We start from the raw sequence: 17,298 nt of genomic DNA on the forward strand, positions 1-17,298 counted from the left end.
GACTCATTGAAGGGCTGCTGCTAGGCCCTTACACCCTGGTCCCTCCCTGCACAGTCCTGTGTGACATTGTGGAAGATAATTATGTGTTTCTGTCTTGTGTGTTTGTTTTAAACTTCTAACTGATTTTGCTCCATTTCTGTATTCTATATTTAATTTTTTAATCATTATTACTATTGTGTTTTGTTTTCCGTTGCCATCCCCTTAAAAGTCGATTTATGTACCACACGCCTTGGCATTCAGGAGATCATATTCATCAAAGGTAGTGTCTCATTCCCACTGGCTGGCCACTCTTGCATGCGTGTTTGTGATTAACCACCTGGAGCAGCCCCACCTGGGCCTCCAGCCACCTCCTCACTAACTGTTCATATGTGCATGGAGCCGTAGCAACGTGTCAGACAGAGGAGGGTGAGATCCCTGCTCCTCAGTGGCTGGAGTGCATGTGGTAATCTCGCTCCAGGTACCTGTGGGAGCCAGGCCTGCCCTTTGGGTCCGGGCACTGCAGGAATGGGGTGCTCGCATGCCCTCAGCTCTGTGATCTGCAATGAGAAATGTTCAGGGCACCAAAACAGCACTGCCAGTTCAAAGGACCACCTGCTCAGTTGGCCTCTGCATGACTGGAGCTATTAGAGTAAAGAGGAATCTGAGTCAAGTTTGCAAGTCTCCTTATAAGTCTGTCAACATCCCCTCCTCTTACTGTTTTGTAGCCAATAAGGAAGGTGTTATGAATAGAGGCGACCCCTAGCATTTGCCTCTCAGTGGTTGTCCAGTATGATTCAAGGCATTAGATACTTCCTGGACCCTTAAGGCCACATGTGCCACCGGGGTCACACTGGGTTTGCCTAGTCTCCTACTCGAGTCTTGATGGCGCTGCTCAGTCAGTCCTGCCAGCCTCCCTCCCTCCCAGCAGCCGCCCACGCAGACCACTGTCAGTCCAGAGTCCCCTCTGAGTTCCTTCCTCAACTGTATTAGATGCGGATTAACTTAGATTTAAAATAGAAGCATCCCTCTTTTCTCTACTTCAGATGTTACTTCTTAAAAATACCTTATAAACATCACTCATCTGAAGAAAGTGGCTTTTGATACCAAACAAGAAAATAAAAGGATCATGATTTTTCTTTTTCCTTTCCTTGTAAGCCTCGTAGAAGCAGGAGGAGGCTTGGGGAAGCACTGTGCCATATTTTTATCCCCTTAAAGTAGTAAAAAGAGCAGATATCCTCACAAGAAACAGGTGATCTCATTGACAAAGGAGCATATGTCCCCACTCAGCCTCTTGTCCCTGTCACAGTGAGGGCATATCTCCCTTGTAGACTCCAGGTGGACCCTATGCGACTGCAGTAGAGACAGGTGCTCACAAAACGTCTGGCTGAGCTGCAGCCAGGAGTCTGCACATACCCCACGCCCCCCATCTAACCTGCGGGTGCTCTGTGGAAAGATGGTTCTGTGCAGGGGACAGTGCCCTCTCTGCCCCTGCCAGCCAGCACCCAAACCTCTCAGGCCTGTGTGCCCAGCACCCAAACCTCTCAGGCCTGTGCTCTCATTCTTTCTAGCCAAGAACATACACAGAGGAAGAACTGAACGCCAAGCTGACTCGGCGTGTGCAGAAGGCTGCTTGGAGACAGGCCAAGCAAGAGGAGCTGAAACGACTGCACCGAGCTCAGGTAAAGCGACAGCTCAGCACGGGAAGGGGCACCACTGTCCAGCCCACTGTCCTGCCCCCAGCGAGTGGGTGGAGAGGGAGAGCAGAGGCACACAGCTGTGCCCAGTCTCTGAGAGGACAGTCTCAGGTCTCACACTTCTGGCTTGATACAACTACAGAGGCCTCATTTTTGTGGAGTTATTGGTAGGAAGGGAATTGCCAAGCTTTGTGCTTCCTAAATTCCTTGCTCTGAAATGATCACTGTAAAGTCAATGAGTCCCAGCTGTAGGAACTGTTGGCAAGAAACAGCCTACCTGTCAGCCTCTTAGAGGCCTGGGATTTAGAGATCAGAGATATTAGGCCCTGTCTTCAGGCCTCACAGATTTTGGGCGAGAAGAAAAAAATAATTTCCTTATACAAAGTATTAAAAGACATCTAAATACAATACGCTTTTTTTAATGAAATTACAATGTATGTGAAAAACAGTATACTAATCGAAAGCTGTACAATGAGAAATAGTAACAGCAAATCCAAACACCAGTGAAGCTACTCCTCTGAATCCTGTTTCAGCAAGTTTTGCAAACCTCCAATCTCTCAGACCTGTTCTTGTGCATGAGCTGTGGCCACATGCTCTGCAGTGATTGGACCCCTGGATTTCATTTCATTTTCTGTGTGACATGTCCATAGATATATGTCCTTAACTGCTGCTTTGGGGCTGAATGTCCTTCTGAGTGGAAGTGGCATTGTTAGTCTCCATGTAGCAGGCAGAAGCTCCTCACTGCAGTTCCGAGCACATCCTGGTGTCGCTCCATCTAGACTTCCTAGAGATGGGATTTCCTTCTGCTCTCCAAGAGCCCCTGCCAGTACTGGGCAGACGCCCTACCAGCAAGGCCCTGGGGGGCCCTACTCCCACCCTTCCCCTGGGGCCCACATCCTCAGCCTCTCCCAGGAGGGCAGCTTGCTGCATGGACATACTCCTGGGGCTATGGGGCTGACCCCAGATGCGCCCGGGTCTGTGCAGTTCACGGGGCCCTGAGGACCCGATGGAGGTGTCTCCACACCACACGTGGGACATGATGCTCGTTGCTGGAGCCTTTATGACCTTTGACCTAATTTGTTTTTCTCCCTCTTAGCATTTGTGCAGTTTAGTTGTCCTCCTGAAAACTGGGAGAGAGGAAACTGGGTGCTCACACTGTTCTGTCCTCTCTTAGATAATCCAACGGCAGCTGGAGCAGGTGGAGGAGAAGCAGAGGCAGCTGGAAGAGAGAGGGGTCGCTGTGGAGAAGGCACTCCGCGGTGAAGCAGGTACTGCCTGCGAGTCCTCTGTGAGGAGTGTGTTCCTAAAGGAAGGCCCCCCACCCCACAGCAGGCTAGCTTTCCGTTACTTCCTCTGAAATTCAGCATTTTCTCCAGCGGAGCTCTCTGGGTGCCTTCATCACTGAGATTTGAGGCTCCCTGTTAAGCAAAGGCAAAAGAAAGCACAACAGTTTGAGATGGCCCCAAAGCCCAGACAAGCTCTCCTCCCTGTCTGAGGGCTTGCCACCTACCCGTAGAGGGAATCCCGGCCCACTTCGTCTGCTGACAGCAAGCCCTGGGCCACCTGCTCTCCTTCTACTCCTTCCCCTCCCCACTATTTTCTCTAGAAAATAGCAGGAATGAGGGAGACCACCACAAGGAGCCATCACAGAACTGCACGGCGGGGCACCCGCCTGCTCCCCCCGCCACCCCTGTGCTAGCCCTCGGGGCTCTGTCCCGCCCAAGCTGCCGAGCACAGAGGACACGTCCCCTCCTGTACATGGAGCACACAGGTTGCCACGGCGAACCTAGGCTGTGTTCCTAGAGGCCCATCACTCCAGAGCAGGTGGACAGGCTAGGGGACTGTGATGAGCCAGCACAGAGTAGACACCAGCAAATGGCTGGAGATCCCTGCGCTTGGGCAAGACCTCTGGGACGTAGTGCACATGCCCGCTGCCCAGCACCGCTGGGCACAGAGGAAGCAAGGACGTACCTGAGCCGTCCCTGGTCCCAGGGGCCCAGGAAGCCCCGTTGGTTCAGGACCTTGAAACCACTGAGCCACTCCCACTGTGGCCCCACCCAGGCATGGAGTTGACTATGTCTGCTTTCTCAGGAGCCCACAGGCCTCAGTCCAGCCTCTGGATGGAGAAACCTCCATCCGTCTAAGGAGAGTGCACAGGCTGGGGAGGAAGAGAGACAGTGTCCTAATTTTGAGGTAGCCCCTTCCTATTCTAGGGTGGCAGAGGGGCGGGTGGTTCAGCTCCTGGCTGGCAGACTGTCTGTGAATTGAAGAACCAATACAAGGCAGCCAGGAATGGCAAGCTGCTGCCACCCTATCCCGCTGGAAAGCTGACCTCACAGTATGTGCCCATTGTCAAGACACATTCATGAGGTTCTGCAGGACAGACGCTATCATGGAGGGTATTGAAGTCAGACAAAAAGTAAGTCTCCTTTCCAGGCCCTTCAAGGCCTAGAAATTGCAGCTTAACAGTTGACTTAGAGATGACCTTCAGGAGAAGAGGTGGGTTGAGGGGGCAAGAGATGAGGATGTGAACGCCTTGGTTTTGTGCCATCTGAGGCTGACTTACTGCTTGAAGCCTGGGTCACCAAATGAAAGGCAGAAACTTGAACCACTGAGCAGCCAATAAGCCAGAAGCCTGGGATGTGTGACTTCAAGGCAGGCGCCCGTCCTGTGTCCTGTGTCAAGGAGTGGAGATAGGGGAGTCACCTGAAAGGGCCCTGAACTTCCAAGTGAAGGATGCCCCCAAGCTGCTTGGTTTTGCCCCATGCCCTGCACGCTGTGACTTGGCCTCCTCAGTTAATCCTGGAGGGAGCTGGCCTGAGCCCACCAGAGATGCCCAGTGCCCAGCAGAGGAGCCCACAGGGCGTGGCCTCATTGCTTTCTGTTCTTGCAGACAACCTCGGAGGGAGCCTGTGCCTATCAGCCTTCCTTCTCACCCTCCCCACAAATTACTTCTGCCAGGTGGGGAGTAAGGGGTGAGCTCCCAACCCAGGGCCAGAACAACTCACCAGGTGCATGCATCTGCATCTCACAGTCAGCACAGGTCCTCAAGGAAGGCATTCTGCCCCCCACTCCCGGGTTCGGAGTTTCAGTGGGCCCCAGGGTTGATGGTTTCCATAAAGCATCTGTATATCTGTCAGCTGCCATGCAGTTGGAGTCTATGACAGCACTTCTGTATTTCTATAACAGGCTATGTTATTCAAGCTGCTGACTGCCAAGAGGTCAAAGAAAATGTACCATTGAGGACTAGCATAGGATTTTGCCAAAATTCCTCTTTCTGGTTGTTGAGGTACTTACATTTTCTTAAACATATACAACCAGAATTTCTTCTAAGTCAGTGGTTTTCAAACTTGTTTTTTAGCAGCAGAATCTTTTTTAGAAACCAAATTATAAGTTCAAATTTAAAATCAAAACAAACTAAATATTCTAAAATGTTAATATACAAACTGAAAGTACAGGTTACAGGGGAAAACTGCAAATGGTCATGGGGCTCAGCACCCCAGCCACGTCTGGAGCACAGCATGGAGCACATCCTGATACACAGAGAACTTTGCTATGAATAGTAACAGTTTTTAACCACTTACCTGGAAATGACCTAGATGGGGCAGCTTAACATGGAAGGTCAAAATTGTTTTCATAGTCAAGCCTCTGACCCAACAGCAGTTCGTGTTCCTTACAGAGAAGAGATCTCATATGGCAGCTTTCAAACACACAGTAAACACAGAAATTAGGTGTGCTGCGGTGGACGCGTGTCGCTTGCCTGCAGGGCATGTGCAGGAGCTGCCTCAAGGGGCTGGCCTCCTGACGCCGTTGCACAGTTGTACCTGGGCACTGTACTCACAGGCCAGAATTAAATCAGTGAGTGAAATTTCCTCTTCCATAACACGTTCACAGCTCAGTCCTGAGGGCCTCGCAGAAGCGAGCTGACCTGGCCGCACAAACGAATGTGCTGATGGTCATTCAAAGTCAGCATATGAACATGGTGTGTCTTATGTAAGGGTTTAAAATGACTGAAAATACTTGTGAATCAGGTAGTAGGAGCCCCCTGGAGTACCACTTGAAGAACCCTGGGTTTCAAAACACTTCGAAACCACTGTCCTAGTCCAAACTCTCATAAGCAAAACACCTCTATCCAAATGCTTGCCTGTCCTGTTTTCAAAGACTGGCTTTGGTAGCTCCATAGGGAAATTTCCCCATGATGTGTTCGGGAAACTCTCAGGATATAGTAGCTCAGACCATTAGAAGATATTTCCAGACACGTCATTTCCCTTTGCTCACCTTTTGTCATGAGACCTTTGTCAAAGCCAAGGTAGGAACATCTTTGAGGCCACGTGTGCACGTGGCACTCCTTTCTCTCCTGTGCTGCATCCCATTCCTTGTGTTAGCCTGGTTAACTCCTGGCTGAGCCCTTAAGAAGACTCTCACTTGAGCATAATAGTCTGGAGTCTTCCAGCAATGCCAGTCAGCCCCTTTCTGGAGGATGGACAGCCTGCCCCCTGCATTCTGTCTCACTTGATGGGCTCAAGCTACCCTTGCGCTCTGAGGGGGTCTGACTTAGCCAAGCCGCCCTTCTAGAGAAGAGATCTAATACAGACCTGCCAGCCTCTTGATCTCAAATTGTCTAAGGCTCCTATTAAATCCAGACAGCAAGGGTTAGGTTCAGAGGCCTCAGGCCTAGGGCAACACAGTGATTTCTGGTCTGGAGCACTTGGGGAGCCCTTTCTGTTTTTGGAACCCTGATTCAAACTTACACCACTGGATCAGCCTTGAGCATGAGTTGAAAGACCATTCCAGGATTCCACTCTACTTTCTGGTGTGTCTGTTCTGGAAGGGGAAACCCTCATGTGGAATAGAAGGTGGCCAGGATCAGCATTCAGATGGTTAGGTTTGGAGGAGAGGGGTAACAGATAGCAGCTGACTTGTGCTCTGCATTTGTTTATGGTTCTGGGAGGACAAGGGCCGCTGGCCCGGGCTCAGCCCTTGGCATGCCCAGGTTCTGGATCTCAGGCAAATGAAGCACGTGACATCTTGCCGGATAGCACATCTCTTCTAAGGGCTTGGTGCCTGTGGCCAGCAGACCTCCAAGAGCCTTGAGCAGGTGGCCAGAGCTCATTTCCCGCCTTTAAAGAGAAAGCTGGCTGAGGGTGGGGCTTACCTCAGAAGAAACAGGATCTCCTCAGACCTGTGGCAGCAAAAGTGGTTCTGCAAGGGGTCTGACAGACCCTCTGGAGGCCACATGTGAATTTCCCTCGCTGCCTTTAAACCTAAGGGATGGTGTTCTTGCAGAGCTTTTTAGAGTATTCATGTCTTACCTTCAGCTCTCCAGCCTGGGGCTTATAATATTCAGGAACTAACCCCTTGAATTTTTTTTTAACTTAGATAAGTCTGGTCCCAGCATGGTCAGGGTTCCCGACAAAGCCAAGGCCCATCCTAACTGATCAGCGGCATAAAGAGAAATCACGTTTGACTGGCAGTTAACTCTGTCACCTGTGGTTTTGTCACCTGCGTCCCACCGCCAAGAAGTGCACAGCCACAGCATGTGTGCAATGCACTGACGCAGATGCATGCTTCCGGCTGCTGCTCTCGGCCCTCTCACTGCACCTCTGTGTGTTCCTTAGCTCTTTGCCTTGGATTGCTTTGGGTACGGGGGCAACAGGAGGTTGTCTGGTCCAGTAACTCTGTCTTCACCGATTCCTTGTTGTAGACTATTGGGGAGAGTCTTATTACAGTGACCTCGTCGACTTGCACCTGGGTGGTATGTATAGCAGCGTCTGTCGCTGACACTAACCCTGCTAGCACCCTTTCCCTACCCGCGTTCCCAGCCCCTGCTCACAAACAGCAAGAGGAAATCAAGCTGATAACCAAATGGCTAAAGCACAGGCCATTTTCCAGCTCATAAAGGAGCAGAGTGGCAGATGCCCCCACTGCCCATACATACTCTAGGATGATTCGGGATTTTTGCTGCCTGGCATATTTTAATTTTTTGTAATGAAAGTTCACCTACCTCAACCCATCAGCCTTGCATCTGCGTCCTGGTCCCTCTGACACTGTTTGGTATTTGACAGCAGCAACACACGTGCACACACACACATTTGCACACACACTCACATGCACGTGCGTGCATTAAAACTCACTCCAACATGACCGCTGCCCAAATCCCATTCCTCACAACTTGCAGGGGTCACACCCATCAGGAAGGTCACTGCCAACCACACTCAGCACACAGCATGTGAGGAACTCAGCCTTAGCCATTTAGGGCCCATGGGTCCCAAGGAAGATCCGGTGTGCAGGAAAGCCTCAGTGAGGCTGCCAGCCAGTTGCCAAACTTGAGGCCACGCCAACAGATGCCAACGGCAGTGGCCCTCCCTCCTTGCGGAGGCGGTAGTTCTCGAAGCAGGGTGTCCTGATCAGCAGCGCCGGCATCGTCTTCTGGGAGTTGTTGGAAGTGCCCCTCCTCAAGCCCCACCCAGACCCTCTAGATAGAAGCTGTGGAGGTGAGGCCTGGTTATCTGTGTCTTGCCAGCCCTCCAGGTGATTCTCAAGCCCTCTAAATCAGAAGAACCACCGCCTGGAAGGAATTCACCATCTTTGAAGTCTTGCTGTTTAGCCCATCTGTTAGTCTCAGTTCTAGACTCTGGGCAGCTTTTCTCCTGGAAGGCCACCGCCCTGTCAGCAGGAGTGCCACGCAGCCGCCCCGAGCTGACCAGGGGCCCTCCGGCCCCTCGGAAGCCCTGCATCCTTGGCCAGGCAGCAGACGCTCTCACCTCCTCTCACATGCTCCTTGCCTAGAAGTGGTCTTAAAACGAGCTGGCAAAGATTATTCTCTGTCGTTTTTTTTACCCTAATCCCATCCTTTCCCAAGGGTCACTTCTTGGTCCATTCATTTAAAAACCAAAGAGTTAATTCTGGATTTCCACAGCGCCTGTTGTCAGGGAGTCTCTGCCGATGAGGAGGTGGGCTCTTGTCCTCTGGGCTGTTGCTGCTCTCTGCTCTCTGACCCCTGACCCCTGCAGCTCCCTCCAGAGCTTCCACATCCATGCCACTGATGCTGTGAAAGGGCTGATGCTGACATTCCAGCTAACAAATCCTGTCCCATTTAATGTCCTTGACTTTTTCCCGCCTCCTCTGACTCTCCCTGCTACTGTGTATGCCAATTCTAGATGAATCTCAATATGTGAAAGAGTTTTTTAATTCAAAATTCCTTTGAAGGAACTGTCAAAACACATTTTTTCAAGATTATATTCACCCTTCCCTCTCAGCTCAAGATACTGTAGCCACACCAATTACCTCGTATGTCTAAGTTTGTTTTCTTTACCCCTATCGCTTGAGCGATCAAATATAGTTGACTGTTTTTATGTCCGTGTACCTGATCTCCAGCTACTAGCCTTTCAGATTGAGGATTCCAACAAATTCCAGGGGAACATGAAATAAGTAGAAAAAGGAAACTCAGTGTGACTTCTGAGTTATCAAATATTCCATCAGATGCCTCGTAACCCCTGCTGCTTGGTTCTCACCACTCATGACTTCCTCTTCTGTCAGCCCATTAATGCTTGTTGTTGGGATTTAGACTTCTCTCATGGGCTCTTCTGCCCACACAAAGGCTGCTGCCCTACCAGTGAAGTACGAAAGAAACATCCGTCCTGAGGGGAGTCCCTTGTAGCCCAGGCAAAGAGCAGGGTCCTCTGGCCCTGTTTCTGGCAAGCTCTGGGGGAATCATTGCTGCGGAATTACTGCCTTTTTCAGCTTCTACTGGTGTTTCATTCTTGAAGCATCAGGCAAAATTCATTATTTGGGGGAAGAAACTACCCTTCTGAAGTCTGGAGCCTAAAACATAGAGTCTGGTTGTTTCTCTACTCTTGCATCCCCAAAAGGCCCCATGGAAATCCCAGCACCGGGCCCCAGCACCTGTCCCTTTCCTCCTGGGGTGGAGCGAAGCTCTGGGCAGTGCTGAGGCATTGGGAACCCCCCAGGTCCCTGCCCGTAGCACTGTACTGCCTCAGCGGGGGCAGCTGGCTCTCAGCTAACTGCTTAAATGCACCACACCTGTATTAGAAGTCTCTCTGGGCGACAGACTGTAAAGAATAAAGATCCCTTCTCCCCGTGGCTGAACACAGTGATTTCAAAAGAACCCATTAGAAGGACATATAATGGGTGTCAGGCCAGAAAGGAAGTGTCTCCAGGGGCCCTCATCCCCCCAGGACACTGCACGGGCTCTCCCTGCCCTGCCCCCACATTTTGTTGCACCAAAACAGATAGGTGACTGGAAGTCATTAGATAAACCCATATCTCTTGAGAAGAACTTCGATTAAAAATAACCTAATTTCTAGTTTCCAAAACCTCTCCTCCTGATGTCTCAAAGGGAAATGGAAAGAACGTGAGTGGTACAGAAATGTAACAGAAAGGCCTGGAAAGTGGTTTTCCTCTGTGTTGGGGTAGGAGGCCCAGACCACTCCTGTTCTGCTTGCTTCCCATAATTTGATGGTGGTAGATTTGGGGCTCATCTGTTTGGTCTGAGCATTAGCCTGACTCTGCTTTTGCTTAAGGACTTTAATACTTCCTTGGGATTTCCCAGCATTTCTCATGTATGCTTGTGTGTTGGATCTCTATTGTTACATGCTTTTTTTTTTATTTTGCTCTCTTTTTTGGGAGGGGGCAGGGTGTCTTCATTTCCCCCAGTTTAGAGACTCACTGTACATGGCATCTCCCCGGCCCTCTGGCATGTATGTAGGCTGGGCCTACTGGGCCTGTCACACCAGAAGCCTCGCCCCCTTTCTTGATGCTCACCACTGCAGCATCACAGACCAGCTCCAGGGTTTCCACTAAGGCTGTGGTGTGGTCAGTGCCCCTGGCTTTGGGACAGACCCCACGGCCTGCGGAACAGAGGCCACCTCACATTGGGCTTGGCAGTGATGCTGAGCACACAGGTTTCCTGACGACAGTTGAGTAGAATCTTAGTCAACAAAGCATTTAGCCAATCTTCCCTTGCTTCAGGCGACATACTGAACAACACAGAAGGACAATCAATGAAAGCCCCATTCCTTATACCTTGAACCACCAAGAAATTCTCCCAATCCTTAGTTATGTGGCTTCCTACAAATCCAGTCTGGTACATTGAACTTGGGCATCTTTCTTAGGAAAAGATGAACAAAATTCTGGTAATGTTTGTGCCATGAATTGAGTAAAAAGGTATTTGTGCAATGCTGGGTCATTTTATCAGCTGGGTAACAGTTATCAGTAAATCTAGTGGCATTACTGCTAAATACAAGTGTGACAGATGAGGGTCCACCCTAGGCAAGATGAAGGCTGAGCAAGGCTGGCCCCCAGAGACTGGACGGAAGGTTCTGGAGCAGGAAAGTGGGACCTGGAAACACAGCTGAGAAGCAAGCGTGCCTCTTTCCATCCATGACACCTTGGGGCTGGTTGTCCAGAGGCCAGAAGGAAGTCACAGTCAGAAGGAATCTCCTCCTTTCTGTGGGTTCTCCCGAAACTACACAGCTGGAAGGGAAATGATCTAACCCTGGGAGACTTTACAGGTTTTTGTACAGGAAACCAGCTTTGCTCTATCAAAAGGAAAGGAGAGGCGATTTTGAGCCTATAAAAGGTTGATACTCTATGTTCGTGAGATAATTGTTTTAACTCCATGTTTTCATGTGGAAATGCAGTTATAAATGGCAGCTGGGCTCATAAAAGCCCATTTTCCTCATAACATTTCTAATATATAGTATGAGGCTATGACATTCTAAGACACAGTCAGTGTCCCCATGCAGAAACACAGTGTCTGGGCTGGCACTTGTGGAATCTAGCTGTCTCCTTCACAGGCACCAGGTCTGCCAGCACTGGCTGTCCGGACTATCCCGCTTTAAGTCTTTAGTAGGGTTCTTTCTCCAATAGAGGGACCCAGGAGCCTGCAGAACAGGAAGAGACAAATGCAGTAGACAGACAGATCCCTAGGCTGCTTTCACATCAGAGCAGCTTTGAGGCTAGGCCACCAAATTGCTTTTCTGTTGCAGCCACCCTCAGCTTTTGGTTCCAACGAGGGAATTTGTCCTTCTTGGACTCTTAAAGAAGATGGGGCTGATGGTAGCTAGCACAGTGCCTGGTACATCAGAGGTGGCCCACAAAACATTTCCCATATAATTTCAATGTCTCTTACATTGTCCTTTTAAGGTTTTCCTGATTGTTTTCTATTTTGCACCAGTGTATAAGCCAATGGGTTAAATATACCAGGCAGAATTGAATGACTGGATTGGAGACACAGAGCCTCTGGCTGATGCTTATCATGGCTGCATTGTCCCTGGGGACCTTGGTCTTGGCCCCAGCCAGGTTTATGACCACATCCTCACCTCTCCTTCATAAGAGTGTATATCAATAATACCTTAATAAAAAATAAAAATAAAAATAAAATTTAAAAAAGGTTTCACATGAAAAAACAATGTGGTTCTACATTCACCCATATTAGTGAGTCCACCCCATATCCCACTGCAGTCACTGTCCATCAGTGGAGTAAGATTCCACAGAATCACTATGTGCCTTCTCTGTGCTATACTGTTTTCCCCATGACCCCTACCCCACACCGTGTGTACTAGATGTAATACCCCTCAGTCCCTTTCTCCCTCCCTGCCCACCCGCCCTCCCACACCCCTCCCCTTTGGTAACTACTAATCCCTTCTTGGAGTCTGTGAGTCTGCTGCTGTTTTGTTCCTTCAGTTTTGCTTCATTGTTATACTCCACAAATGAAGGAAATCATTTGGCACTTGTCTTTCTCCATTTGGCTTTTTCACTGAGGATAATGTCCTCCAGCTCCATCCATGTTGTTGCAAATGGTAGGATTTGTTTCTTATGGCTGAATAGTATTCCATTGTGTATATGTACCACATCTTCTTTATCCATTCATCTACTGATGGACACTTAGGTTGCTTCATATCGTGGCTACTGTAAATAGTGCTGCGATAAACATAGGGGTGCATCTGTCTTTTTCAAACTGGGATCCTGCATTCTTAGGGTAAATTCCTAGGAGTGGAATTCCTGGGTCAAATGGTATTTCTATTTTGAGCTTTTTGAGGAACCTCCATATTGCTTTCCACAGTGATTGAACTAGTTTACATTCCCACCAACAGTTTAGAAGGGTTCCCCTTTCTCCGCATCCTCGCCAGCATTTGTTGTTCTTAGTCTTTTCTGTGTTGGCCATCCTTACTTGTGTGAGATGATATCTCATTGTGGTCTTTATTTTCATTTCTCTGATAATTAGTGATGTGGAGCATCTTTTCATGTGCCTGTTGGCCATCTGAATTTCTTCTTCAGAGAAGTCTGTTCATATCCTCTGCCCATTTTTTAATCGGATTATTTGCTTTTTATGGGTGTTGAGGTGTGTGAGTTCTTTATATATTTTGGATGTTAACCCCTTGTCGGATATGTCATTTATGAATATATTCTCCAACACTGAAGGATACCTTTTTGTTCTGTTGATGGTGTCCTTTGCTGTACAGAAGCTTTTTAGTTTGATGTAGTCCCATGTGTTCATTTTTGCTTTTGTTTCCCTTGCTCAAGGAGATGCGTTAAGTAAGAAGTTGCTCATGTTTGTATTCAAGAGGTTTTTGCCTATGTTTTCTTTTAAGAGTTTTATGGTTTCATGACTTACATTAAAGTCTTTGATCCATTCCAAGTTTACTTTGTGTATGCGGTTAGACAATAATCCAGTTTCATTCTCTTGCATGTAGCTGTCCAGTTTTGCCAACACCAACTGTTGAAGAGCTGTCATTTCCCCATTGTATGTCCATGGCTCCTTTATTGTATATTAATTGGCCATATATGGTTCAGTTTATATCTGGGCTCTCTAGTCTGTTCCACTGGTCTGTGGCTCTGTTCTTGTTCCAGTACCAAATTGTCTAGATAACTGTGGCTTTGTAGTAGAGCTTGAAGTTGAGGTGCATAATCCCCCCAGCTTTATTCTTCCTTCTCAGGATTGCTTTGGCTATGCGGGGTCTTTTGTAGTTCCATATGAATTTTAGAACTATTTGCTCTAGTTTGTTGAAGAATGCTTTTGGTATTGTGATAGGAATTGCATTTAATCTGTAGATTGCTTTAGGCAGGATGGCCATTTTGACAATATTAATTCTTCCAGTCCATGAACACACGATGTGTTTCCATTTATTGGTATCTTCTTTAATTTCTCTTAAGAGTTTCTTGTAGTTTTCAGAGTATAGGTCTTTCACTTCCTTGGTTAGGTTTATTCCTAGGTATTTGATTCTTTTTGATGCAATTGCGAATAGAATTGTTTTCATGATTTCTCTTTCTGCTAGTTCATTGTTAGTGCATAGGAAAGCAACAGATTTCTGTATATTAATTTTGTATCCTGCAATTTTGCTGAATTCAGATACTAGATCTAGTAGTCTTGGAGTGGATTCTTTAGGGTTTTTTATGTACAATATCATGTCATCTGCAAACAGTAACAGTTTAACTTCTTACTTACCAATCTGAGTGCCTTTTATTTCTTTGTTTTGTCTGATTGCCATGGCAAGGACCTCCAGAACTATGTTGAATAAAAGTGGGGAGAGTGGGCATCCTTGTCTTGTTTCCGATCTTAAAGGAAAAGCATTCAGCTTCTCGCTGTTAAGTATGATGTTGGCTTTGGGTTTGTCATATGTGGCGTTTATTATGTTGAGGTACTTGCCCTCTGTACCCATTTTGTTGAGAGCTTTTATCATGAATGAATGTTGAATTTTCTCGAATGCTTTATCAGCATATATGTGAAGATGATCGTGTGGTTTTTGTCCTTCATTATGTTGATGTGGTGGATGATGTTGATGAATTTTCTAATATTGTACCATCCTTGCATCCCTGGAATAAATCCTACTTGATCATGATGAATGATCTTTTTGGTGTATTTTTGAATTTGGTTTGCTAATATTTTGTTGAGTATTTTTGCATCTATGTTCATCAGGGATATTGGTCTGTAATTTTCTTTTTTGTGTATCTTTTCCTGGTTTTGGTATTGGGGTGATGCTGGCCTTGTAGAATGAGTTTGGAAGTATTCCCTCTTCTTCTACTTTTTGGAAAACTTTAAGGAGGATGGGTATTAGGTCTTCACTAAATGTTTGATAAAATTCAGCAGTGAAGCCATCTGGTCCAGGAGTTTTGTTCTTTGGTAGTTTTTTGATTACTAGTTCAATTTCACTGCTGGTAATTGATCTGTTCAGATTTTCTGTTTCTTCCTGGGTCAGCCTTGGAAGGTTGTATTTTTCTAGGAAGTTGTCTATTTCTTCTAGGTTATCCAGTTTGTTAGCATATAATTTTTCAAAGTATTCTCTAATAATTCTTTGTATTTCTGTGGTGTCCATAGTGATTTTTCCTTTCTCATTTCTGATTCACCTCTCCTTATAAGAAAGGCACCAACCCTTCTCTACCCCTCCTCGGTCTCAGGATCAGGCAGACCTTGGGGTTTTCACTACCAGAAGGGCTGGAGTAGGGTTTGTCTGCATTCCAGGTGAACATCTTAGCTGGTGCCTTCTTGGCTGGTTAGTAGGTTTCCATCTCTCCTAACATTTCATTCAGTTTGCTAGGCTGGGAGGGGAGGATGCCATGCTTTGAGGTGCTGTGTCCTGGACAGACAGGGTCTTTATGAGGAGGTAGAGAAAGATAGAAAAACAGGAAAGACAACTGTAGGGAAGAGGGGAGTTGCCCCAGGACTGTTCACTCCCCCCACTGCCAGCTGCCCCATGGCCTGCTGGGTTCTGGGCCACATTAGAGGCTGAGCCTAGGGCAGGCACCCTGCGTGTCAGCAGAGTAGTAGTGTGGAGGGCACCCCACCTAGGAAGGCAGGCCCTGGGTCCAGGCCCATACATCTCCTCTCTGGGCCTCTGTGGATGAATGGGGGAGGGCGGTACACCCCTCCAGGTCAGCTTTCTGAGGAGGGTCTGTGTGTGATGCCACTCTTTGAGCTGTTTCCAGTAGCTGTTAGATCTGTTTGTTAGATTTGCTGGGCCTTGCTAGACCTTAAAGAGTACAGATTCTTAGTTTGGAATGGAATAGGAAGCTTTGGTTTGAGCCAGGCTGTGCCACATTCAACCTGTTTCAGCCTCAGATCCCTCATTCGAAACTATTTTCTAATGAGCTAATGCCTGTCCATGTGGCCACCTGGGCCAGTGTAAGGATCAGATGAAAGAATTGGTGGGAAAGTTTATAAAACTATAAAACATGTGTGATGCTAGAATAGGATGAAATGTGCTTTCCTGTACGATGATACTCAGTTGTTTCTCAAAAGTGGCTGACAGGCGGAGAAAGACAAGTATCAAATGATTTCACTCCTGTGGAGTATAAGAACAAAGAAAAAACTGAAGGAACAAAACAGCAGCAGACTCACAGAACCCAAGAATGGACTAACAGTTACCAAAGGGAAAGAGACTGGGGAGGGTGGGTGAGAAGGGAGGGATAAGGGGGGAAAAGGGGCATTACAATTAGCACACATAATGTAGGTGGGGCACGGGGAAGGCAGTATAACACAGAGAAGACAAGTAATGATTCTATAGCATCTTACTATGGTGACGGACAGTGACTGTAATGGGGTATGTGGGGGGGGACTTGATAATAGGAGGAGTCTAGTAACCATAATGTCGTTTAAGTAATAATACATTAATGATACCAAAAAATATATATATGTATACATATATATATAGTCTACATTCTGTATATACTCAGTGGTTGTATAGGAGTAATCTTATAACTTTCATAGCTCAATTTTCTGAATTACTCAATTATATTATTACTGAATTTTTGTATGTTTGATATAGCAATTTGTAAGAGGGATAAGCTAAAATATTCACAGTGATTGGTGGATTTGTCCAGGTCTCCTTGTATTTCTGACCCAGCAGGAAAATACAAAGATATTTGCTTTGTAATTAGAAAAAGAAAAAAAAGTGGCTGACCCATGTCACCTGCCCCCACATGTCAGGTGGGGGCTCTGGAGACCAGCGGCAGTGGTCACATCTCAGAGGGAGCACTGCTTCAGAGGAAGAGACTCAGTGTGCTGCCAAGGCAAAAAGATGGGCAAGTCTTTTGCAGAAGGCTGGAGGCAGGCAGCCGTCCAGCATGAAAGTGCAGACCGTCAACCGGGACCAGACCCCACCCTGGCATTAGAAAAACAAATTTAAAAAGCTTCTATTTCTATGAGAGATGCCCTCTCAAAAAAAAAAGCTTCTATTTCCATAGCTTGACATCTTTGTCCTTAGAACTAGTGAACCAAATAATCTATTTCTCACATGTCCTAAAAAGGCAAGGAAACTACACTCAGAATCTGTGTCTCTGTGCCCATCGCCCATTTCAGGTTCAAGTCTGGGAGGCGCTCCACTTGTTGGGTCAGTTTTCCCCTCAGTTTCTTTTGTTTATGGCAGTACTTACTGGAAATTTTTTCCTGATTACAAATGTACGTACATACGGAAGTTTGGTGCACGCAGCAAAAGTCTGAAGAAGAGAGGCGCAAGCCTGAGCCCCCCGCCACCTGCCGGGGGGCGGCCCTTCTGGCCAGTTCGGGCTGCCAGCAGCCTGTGAAACTTAAAAGAACACTTGATTTACCTAATGCCCCCTTTTCTAATTTCATTTCCTAATTCCTGTTCTGAATATTCTGTTATCT

The 17,298-nt window shown here is 47.4% G+C and overlaps 1 protein-coding gene across 19 annotated transcripts in view; it reads left to right on the forward strand.

Moving 5' to 3' along the window:
* MICAL3 (microtubule associated monooxygenase, calponin and LIM domain containing 3) overlaps positions 1–17,298 on the forward strand; it is a 210,285-nt gene that overhangs the window by 182,120 nt on the left and 10,867 nt on the right. For 13 of the 19 annotated variants that reach the window (XR_008993621.1, XR_005034010.2, XM_036932453.2 and 10 more), the window contains 4 exons: positions 209–259; positions 1,548–1,658; positions 2,848–2,941; positions 4,863–4,962. Coding sequence is in view for 17 of the 19 variants with exons in the window: in XM_036932453.2 (XP_036788348.2) it covers positions 209–259; positions 1,548–1,658; positions 2,848–2,941; positions 4,863–4,962 (356 nt within the window). In the remaining 2 variants the exon portion in view is untranslated. Of the gene's footprint in view, positions 1–208; positions 260–1,547; positions 1,659–2,847; positions 2,942–4,862; positions 4,963–7,377; positions 7,429–17,298 lie in introns of all 19 variants that reach the window. The other 6 variants (XM_036932460.2, XM_036932464.2, XM_036932465.2 and 3 more) reach the window with 4 other exon arrangements.

The sequence above is a fragment of the Manis pentadactyla genome, chromosome 14 (assembly GCF_030020395.1).
Source record: "Manis pentadactyla isolate mManPen7 chromosome 14, mManPen7.hap1, whole genome shotgun sequence".
Taxonomy (NCBI): Eukaryota; Metazoa; Chordata; class Mammalia; order Pholidota; family Manidae; genus Manis; species Manis pentadactyla.